General features: G+C 41.5%; 1 protein-coding gene across 6 annotated transcripts in view; it reads right to left on the bottom strand.

Moving 5' to 3' along the window:
* The window catches only part of chd3 (chromodomain helicase DNA binding protein 3), a 46,821-nt gene that overhangs the window by 28,985 nt on the left and 8,436 nt on the right, over positions 1–9,400 (bottom strand). For all 6 annotated transcript variants that reach the window (XM_032543915.1, XM_032543914.1, XM_032543917.1 and 3 more), the window contains exons 5-16: positions 7,011–7,270; positions 6,571–6,704; positions 6,333–6,468; positions 5,963–6,138; positions 4,821–5,090; positions 3,114–3,317; positions 2,769–2,992; positions 2,341–2,472; positions 2,024–2,120; positions 1,383–1,574; positions 1,096–1,296; positions 679–816 (exon numbers count right to left, since the gene is read on the bottom strand). In XM_032543915.1, coding sequence (XP_032399806.1) covers positions 679–816; positions 1,096–1,296; positions 1,383–1,574; positions 2,024–2,120; positions 2,341–2,472; positions 2,769–2,992; positions 3,114–3,317; positions 4,821–5,090; positions 5,963–6,138; positions 6,333–6,468; positions 6,571–6,704; positions 7,011–7,270 — 2,164 coding nt within the window. The remainder of the gene's footprint in view (positions 1–678; positions 817–1,095; positions 1,297–1,382; positions 1,575–2,023; positions 2,121–2,340; positions 2,473–2,768; positions 2,993–3,113; positions 3,318–4,820; positions 5,091–5,962; positions 6,139–6,332; positions 6,469–6,570; positions 6,705–7,010; positions 7,271–9,400) is intronic.

Raw genomic sequence — 9,400 nt, 5'->3', positions numbered from 1 at the left:
GTTGAAGTTTTTCTAACATTACTAGTAGTTGCAACAGCTTGTGTAAAAAACTACAAAGTTTGCTAGGCCCAAAAAAAAAAATTAATCTTGTGATAAAAAAATGTTACACCGTTAAAATGGGTTTGCTTTAACGCCGTTAATAACGCGTTTAACTGACAGCATTAATCTGCCGCTATTTTATACATGTTTACAATGTTGTTCATTTACTCGTTGGATGTAAAGGCAGTATTAAGTCAGACAAACAAACAAAAAAACATAACTATAATGTATTTGTCATATAATGCATTTATTAATATATTGATTTTCACTGTGGTCTACATTATCATTGTAATCGGCAAGTGCAGGTGTACTAGTGTTTTAAATGTTTTAGTTGACTTATAGATGTAGTGCTTCGGTATAATAAAGTACATTGAATTTAAGAGTGAGAACTGAAGTAAAAAAGAACCTACAGTCGAAAAAGGCCAAATATGTTAAAGATACTGGAGTTGATTTAGAAAGATTTTCTGCCACTACATGGCTTGTCCACCAGAGAGCGCTGACAAGATTATTTTCCTGCTGTGACATGTCTAACTCAGTATTCAGTATCTTGGTCACAAGTCTTTAAAAACCTTATTTAAGGGCTCTTAAATTATCTAATGGGATTTACATTAACTTTGGCACACGCAGTAGCTGCAGTACCTTGGACTGGTTATTCTTGAGCCGGTGAGCCTCGTCAACCACCAGACAGGCCCAGTCGATGGACTTGAGCGCCGTCTGGTCGATGGTCACCAACTCGTAGGAGGTCAGCAGCACGTGGAATTTGATAGGAGCCTCTCTCTGCAGGAAGATAAGAGGGAAACTTAAGAGGAAGGAGGACAGGATGTTATATTACATTAAGATCATATTTGTTTTGTCATATTTTTAATTGTTAATGTTTATGCAAACATAAAACATGGTTTTGAGTTACATTTTGCAGAGTATTTTTAAGAATAAAAAATAATAATAATACAATAACATGAAATTATCCTATAACTACAACATGATTCCATAGACAAAAAACTTAGATAGAATTGAATTATTGCCCAGCTGTGAATAATGCAAATTGATTTTCCTCACCCTCAGTTTGAAGGCCTTCTTCCCTCCTTTGACAGCCGTGTCGTCGAAGGAGAACTCGTTCTCTCTGATGATAGCTCGGCTGTCCTTGTCTCCCGTGTATGTCACCACGTAGAAGTCGGGCGCCCACATCTCAAACTCCCTCTCCCAGTTGATGATGGTGGAGAGCGGAGCGCTGACCAGGAACGGACCCTTAGTGTGACCCTGAGGGGCGGAGGAGGAGAAACAAGTCATGCAACCTTTGAAATCAGTGAAAACAAGAAAATAACAGGACGATGGGGCTTCAGTACCTCTTTAAAGAGTGAGTAGAGGAAGACGATGGTCTGGATGGTCTTGCCCAGGCCCATCTCGTCTGCCAGGATGGTGTCGGTACCCTGAGCCCAGGAAAACCGAAGCCAGTTCAGACCCTCCAGCTGGTACAGGTGCAGCGTCCCCCCCGTCGATGTGACAAAGTCGGGCTGTTCCTCGTATTTTATTGTAGGCTGGACGGAGAGGACACAGAGGAAAGACTTGAAAAACCTGATTGGAAAACAGTTAGCGGTAGTTTTAATTGTAGTTATATTAACAAATAAGTTCAAATTCAATTCAAGTTTTTTTCCACGAGACAAAATCAACCCATTTAACAAACTTTTGAGAATGTGTTGTACATTTTATTCACTAGATTAATTAACACATAAAAAGAATATGGTTTCACCTTATGCGAAACAGGTAAGTAAGTAGTATGCGTAAGAGTACGTCAATTTAAAAAAATCACAAATAAAGCAATGCCCTCAACAATATGGTTGTGTTTTAAAACTTGACTGAAGCTTAGAAACAAAGAGTCAGAAACAAAAATCAAACATTCTTCTGGAACTGTGATTTGGTGTAAAATAAAGACAGGTCCATACAGCAGCTATAAATCAAACAGATACCAAAACTACAGTTAACTCACATCAGTGACCGGCGAGGCAGGCGACTCCTCTTCACCCTCCTGGATCTTGCTCCTCATCCTCCTGGGTTTGTCTGGATCCTCCTTCATTATTGCATCTCTGTTTGACAGCAAGGTGAGTCAAGCACAAAAGTAAACAAACAAGTAAATACGAGAAGCATTGACCTATTGGTAGGCTTCCATACTTTTGGGATGCTCTCCATGACAAACCTCTAACCCAATGAAAAGAGCTAAAAAATATCATTATTAGACTCATTTTGAAAACTGTTTTTGCCTAAAAAAAAAGAAGGTGTGGGTGAAATGTGTCCAGCAGGTCCTACCTGTGCTTCCAGTAGTTGCCCTTGTAAATTGCAAAGTCTGGGATGTCCATGTCGTCTCGCTCCCAGGTACACTGGTCATAGGTCAGGTCCCTCCATTTCACCAGGTAGTGGTACGTCCCCTTCTTATCCACACTGGTAGCAAGACACATTCAGTACAGGGAGTGCTTATTACATTACATTTCTGTGAATGTGTACAAATGTCAGTATTGTCAAAAACGAAATTGTACTATATGTATATAAATATAAATATAAATAAATAACATTGGTTGACCATGGAATGCATTAAAATCAATAACAATGAACTAAAGACATATAGCCTGGCATGTTTTAGTACTCAACATACTTTTAAAGAACTTAATGAAATAAAGTGTGACACACACACAGAAGACCAGATATACTGCATGCTAATGCTCACACACAAACCTCACCTGTGGTTGATGATGCGGTGGATCATCATCCACTCAGGCTTGATGCCAAATCTGTAGTACTTGTCTTCTAGTATGGCGTACTGGGGGTCCTTGGCCCTCCTCTTCTCGCTCTTTCCCACTCCATTCTCGTCCTCTCCGCCCGAGCCGTAATCCAGGCTGGGAGGCTCGTCCATGTCCGTCTTTCTCTGGTAGTTTCTGAACATCACAGAGTGAAAGATCTCCAACTGGAAGGACGAAAAGGAGGAAGGAGGAGGAAGGTGAAAAAGATGATCATCTTGACAACATTTGGAGCAATTCTTGACTCGATTTGACTGTCACTTTACATCCATCCCTCAATTCTCTCACCTGCAGCTCAGTGATCCAGGTACAATGCCAGTAGGACTGCCCAGTCAACTTGACAAAGAACTCTCTCTCGGCTCTGCCCTTCATAGGTGGCGGCGGGGGGGCATCAGGTGGTGCGTCAGGAGGGGGGGGAACCGGGATGGGAGGCGGAGGTTCACCCCATCTCCAGTGGAGGATCTTCTGGACACGTCCTTTAATAGGCGGACACTAGAGGGGGAATACACCTATTAATTAATCCTCTGAAGTGTGTCCTGATGCTGTGGTTGCAGCCACATGATTGGTTGATATTAATGTTAAAAATAAAAATATAAATAAAATAATAAAATAGAGACTTTAAAAGGGAGCGTTCAGCAGTGTTGCAACTCCTTGGGAGGCACTAATCCCAATTTTAGGTTTTCAACTTACTGATACTGATTCCCAAAGTGCTGTCATGTTTCTCACACAAAGACAGCAACAGACAACATCAATAAAATATTGGCTGAAAATCAGTACATGCACACAAATAAAAGATTATGCACAGGAAATCATGTCCACAGTCAGGGTGAGTGTTATTTCTTTAACAATAGCTACTTATTTTAATCACATTATCAATACAAGATGCGGCCTAGAGATTTTTTGTTTAGGTGTGTGAGTGTGGGAGCATTTAGACTGACAGCAGAGCAAGAGCACAGTTTATAGCACAAATGTGTCTAAATGTAATTGTTCAGCGGTGGAACCTGACATGTTTAGACTTATAAACACCAGTGTCCATTTCCATTTTAGTCAGACTAAAACACAAGGATTCATTGCTACATGAGAAGATGTTTTCTTTCATCCTGCAACACTGCAGTCTCAGCGACACTCTCCCTGTCTGAAGTCTTTGTCATGCACATACGCACATGTTAAAGGATAATTACAAACCTGGTAAATGTTCACATTAATGCAAAAAGCAGACTGTCACCCTGTTACTTAAGTTATTGTAAAGGCACTAACTGAACATACAGATTTTACATCGATCATTCAGATTTATGTGACAGAAAGGGACGCATTTTTACTCGAAATCAAAATAAAGCAACAAACAAAAATGTCCTACTACTCCTATTTTGTCTGAAAATAAGAAGGTATATACAATATATTATGAATATCATATATCAGTAATTAGTATTAGTATCAGTATAGTAAGGGACTTAAGGGACTTATATTTTCTGAATTTGTAAGCCTATAAATCATGGGTCTCAAACTCGCGGCCCGGGGGCAAATTGCGGCCCGCGGGATGATATTTTGTGGCCCCCTACTTGACATCAAAGTTAAGTGTTAGTGCGTCCCGCGCGTTCTGAAACTTTTTGTCATTGCGCTTGTCACTTATGGGCTACCGTAGTAGTCTCCTGACAGCGGCGTAACGGTTGTCAAGCTAGCTAAGTACTCTTTGCGGCAAATGCCTGAGGTTTGACAATGTGATGTCTGTTGTTGTGAAATTCACCAACCATATCAGATCTAGGGGCTTAAAGCACCGGCAGTTCCGCGCCCTGTTTGGAGGAAATAGTTGGTTTTTTTTGGAATACTTGATGCGGCCCAGCCAAACCCAGACTCTACTTCCAGCGGCCCCCAAGTAAGTTGAGTTTGAGACCCCTGCTATAAATCAACAATTAAACTAGATGGAGAGCGTACACAGAGTCCTGAATCGGATATAAACACAGGTTTTACACTGAAGTAAAAACGGGATCAGCTCACCATGCATCGCGGACACAGCCACTCTCCATTGGGGATCTCTGGCAGCGGCGGGTTTAGACAGTGGATGTGGTAGGAGGAGGTGCAGGTGTCGCAGCACAACAGTTCACCTCCGTCTTTACACACCCGACAGAACTCCATGTGGTCATCATCTTCCTCCTCCGCCCCGGCGGGGACCCCGATGCTGACCTCTGAGATCACTCTGTCCTCGCTGTCCTCCTCAAAATCCTCAAAGTCCTCGTCCTTTGCTTCCCACTGGATTCCTTCTTTTTCCTGGGAAAGAAACGTTCATTGATTGACATCTCAATTGAGTGAAACATTGACAATACCATTTTTGCAGTCAAGTTAGATCCAGGTGATAGCTACCACAGCCATGTCGTCTTATTGGCTTTGAGTAACTATGCCTGAAAACGTCAGAACAAGGGAGAGAATTTAGAAGCTGGTCAATCCCCGGACCTGCAGGATTAATTTGAGGAGGAAACTTTTAATAGAGAGCAAGTCAAGTAATATTTAGCATATTTGCGGGCACCAATGCCTATTTGTGAGTAATGAGTTTATTTGGGTATAACAACATTGCCACCTAAAAGAATAATATTGGCTAGTTTGAAAATAGAAAGCTAAACATCTGGAGGAAAAGAAGTATTAAACTGTGGCTGCTGATTGACTTTCTGCAGATTAAAAGAAGGATGCGATTAATTTATTGAGCTTCTGGTCCCTGTTACAAAAACGCACACACATTTCAGACATTTGCGGACACAAAGATCGTAAATCATGGCCGCTTCGTGTTACACAAATGACTGTTTGCTCGCAAATAGCATATGCATTTTACATTTCTCTCATATCATTCATTTGTGACATTTCTGAATAGATCTAAACCCACAGCACCACTTCAGCTACCTGTCTTTGTCTGGGCACAATTGTGTATGTATGAATGCAACCAGCTTTCCACTGAGATTTGTCATGCAGCTACAAAGCCTCTATTCATCTGGTGCTCCGAGCGAGTAAAAACAAACCACTTTAAACTGTGTTTTTTTTTCCTCAGCTTTGTCAGGTAGAGGTGTCGCTTAAAGATAAATATGTAAATAAGGATGCTAAGCAAAATCATGACTAGGAAGCAGAAACAGACGTGTTCTTGTTGTACTCACGCAGTGCGGGCAGCTCCACTTGCCCTCGGGGGCCTTGTCCAGCTCAGGCTCAAGGCAGACGAGGTGGTAAGCTCGAGGACAAGTGTCACACAGGATGATCTCTCCGCCCTGCTGACACACCTCACAGTAGTCCTGATGATCCGTTTCATAGCCGTCTCCATCCTCTTCACCTGGTACTGGAGGGACGAGCAAGAAAATACACAAATGTCTGAAGCATGTCTGAAAATAGGGTTTTTTTGTTTTTCATGTTTAAAAATAATTCAGATTAAAAATATGAATCAAAGTAAACTTGACATAGATGTGGACATGTTAGACTGTATGCCATTCATAATTAATGATTGTACATATAACTGGCAGTTTGTGCTTGTACTTGTAATTTTCTTCTTCTTTTTGGCAGGCCGTCCTCGCTTGTTCTTCTTGACGCGACCAGAGCTGTCGGAGCGAACCGAGGAGCTGTGAACGCTGGAGTCCTCCTGCTCCGACTCATCCTCATCCATGTCCTCGCTCTGGCAGAGTAATTACCATCAAGGACAGAAAAAGGGGTAAACAGGTAACAGAGACAACAAAAAACAAGAAGCAGAGGGGGCATGCGGAAGCTTCGTACTCACTGAGCAACTCTTCTTCCTCTTGGCACCTATAGGTGATAGCTTTATACGAATGGGTGCCATCTTTTTAGCCTTCGCGGCAGCCTTTTTCTTATCCAGGACTCGGGGACTTTTACTGCGCTTTTTAAAGCCAGGGCCTGGACAGAAAAGATCATAATGCTACATTTGACAGAAAAAATGACAAAGTAGTGAGTAACAAAGGAGTAGGAGTAAATAAGATTATGGTCTTAGATTAGCATGTAAACACAACATCAGCAAACATGAGTTGTTAACAGGACATCAGCATGTGTCGATTATTATTGGTGTTGTGTGTGTTATTGCTGTTTTTGTTGTATTTTCCCCACTCCCAAAGATTTAACACACTAACATGCATCATATCAGTGAAAGGTTTGTCCATCTGCTTTATTTTAATATGTCTTTCAGGTCTAAAACTGACCACTGACCTTTTCCTTCTTTCGTCTTTGCCTTTCTGATTGGTGGCGGTGGCGGTGGCGGTGGCGGTGGCGGTGGCGGTGGCTCAGGCGAGGCATTCGCTGTGGAGACCTGCTCAGCAACAGCGATCGCAGCAGCTGCTGCGGCTGCCGCGACAGCAGCAGCGTTGCCCTTGAAGGGGTTGTTAGAGCTGAACTCTCTCCACTTGGCCCCCAGGATAGTCATCATCTTTGACATGGGGATCTTAGGATTCTTCTTGGCTATCATCGGCCTGTGGGCGAGAGGTTGAGACCATTTAAATGCTTTGGAAAGAGAACCCATTTGGGCCAAAATCTGTATAAACATTTACCTATTTCTAGAGCTTTGGCAAAACTATTTTTTAGAAGACATTATTGGTCAATAATGCTTTATTTTAATTTTAATTGATGTCATTAATTTTTCTATTAATTAGACAGGAAAGGTTTGTATATTAAATCTATGTGGAAATAACTACAGGAACAATTTGGCTGAAGAGTTTTCCACTACAGCTCAGTCTGCCAGTGGTGTTGAGATAGCCAAATAACTTTTCCAAAATTTCAAGCAGTGGACATTATGGATTGCTTCATGTTATCGGAGTGAAAGCAGGTATGAGTCAGCTGCAGAGGCAGAGGCTCCCCTGATACACTGAAAGCACAACTAGAAGGGATGAGAAAGACACAGCTGCCAGAGGAAGACAGAGGCAAGTTGTTTTCAACCCACGCTACCTGTATCGGTCTTAATATGCTGCTAGTAGTTCCACCATGGACAGCTTCTGTTCAACAGTGCTGCCAGTGTAGAGGGAGGTAGGTCTGTGTGACAACGACAGGCTTGAAACTTTATACACAGTATAAAGTAGCTAGTTTTTATGTACTACGACAGTACCTCTGCATAAACAGCAGACATACAGTGGTGTTCAGTGTAATAGCCGTGTGTTTAAAAAAGTGAAAATCCTTAGAATAGCTTTTAATTCCATAATATCAGTGCACTGCACATTCAATTCCAAATCAGAACATGACCAAAATTGATCAAGTTTGTGTATTATTATTAAGGAATATTTGGCTGTTCAAAAAATAGCAGAATTTGCATTTTTCTTTACAAACTCAAACATTTACGGTATTAAGGGTTTGCATACTTTGAATCACTGCACTAATATTTAGTAAAATAACCATTATTTCTGAGAACTGCTTCACATCTGTGTTGCATGGAGGCGACCAACTTCTGGCACCTGTGAACAGGTATTCTAACCCAGGACGACTTAACTAAATTTCACAATTCCTCTGCATTACTGGGTTTTGCCTCAGAAACTGTACTTTTGATGTCACCCCACAAGTGTTCTATGGGATTGAGGTCCGGGGATTGGGCTGGCCGCTCCATAACATCAATCTAGTTCATCTGAAACCAAGACCTTGCTCGCTTACTGGTGTGTTATGGATCATTATTTTGTTGAAAGACCCATTTCAAAGGCATTTCCTCTTCAGCATAAGGCAACATGACCTCTTCAAGTATTCTGATGTATTGAAACTGATTCATGATCCTTGGTATGCGATAAATAGGCCCAACACCACAGTATGCTTTACTGTCTTCAGTGTACTGTGGCTTGAATTCAGTGCACGGGGGTCATTGGACAAACTGTCTGCGGCCCCTAGACGCAAAAAGAACAATTTCAGTCCACAGAATGTTCTGCCATTTCTCCTTTGGTCGGTCAATGTGGTCTTTGGCAAATTTCAACCTATTCAGTACATGTCTGTTTTCAGCAATGGGACTTTGCGGGGGCTTCTGGCTGATAGCTTTGCTTCACATAGCCTTCTTCTGTTCTTCTGATAACAGTACTCACAGGTAACTTCAAGTCTTCTTTGATTTTCCTGGAGCTGATCATTGGTTGAGCCTTTATCATTTTGACTACTCTTCGGTCCATTCGAATAGTAGTTGACCGTTTTTTCCCATGTCATTCAGGCTTTGGATGCCATTTCAAGGCATTTGAAATCATTTTGCCTGAGGAGCCTATCATTTTCTCTGTTTTCTTCAACTTTTTAATCAAAGTCCGCTGTTCCTCAGATCAATGTCTGGAACGACCCATTTTGCTGAGTATTTCAATGTGAAATGTACAATAACCAGCATGCACAACATTTGCTTATTTCCTTCCTTAAATATGGGCCATAACTGACACCTGTTTCTTCACAGAATCAATCGCCTCACTAATTGAACACAATACTGCTATTATTTTGAATATGCCCCTTTCAATTATAGATTCAGTTACACAGAATGAGCAGCATGCCTGTGATGACTGTTGGGTATGTTGGTTTTCTATGACTCGACACACTAGTAAATTATTTGCCAAGTAGAAATATCACTTCTACCAAAAATATGATTTATGAGGTTAGTG

This window comes from Etheostoma spectabile, chromosome 19, assembly GCF_008692095.1.
Source record: "Etheostoma spectabile isolate EspeVRDwgs_2016 chromosome 19, UIUC_Espe_1.0, whole genome shotgun sequence".
Lineage (NCBI taxonomy): Eukaryota > Metazoa > Chordata > Actinopteri > Perciformes > Percidae > Etheostoma > Etheostoma spectabile.
The sequence above is the reverse complement of the archived record's forward strand: the minus strand, read 5'-3'. Positions and strand labels throughout refer to the sequence as shown.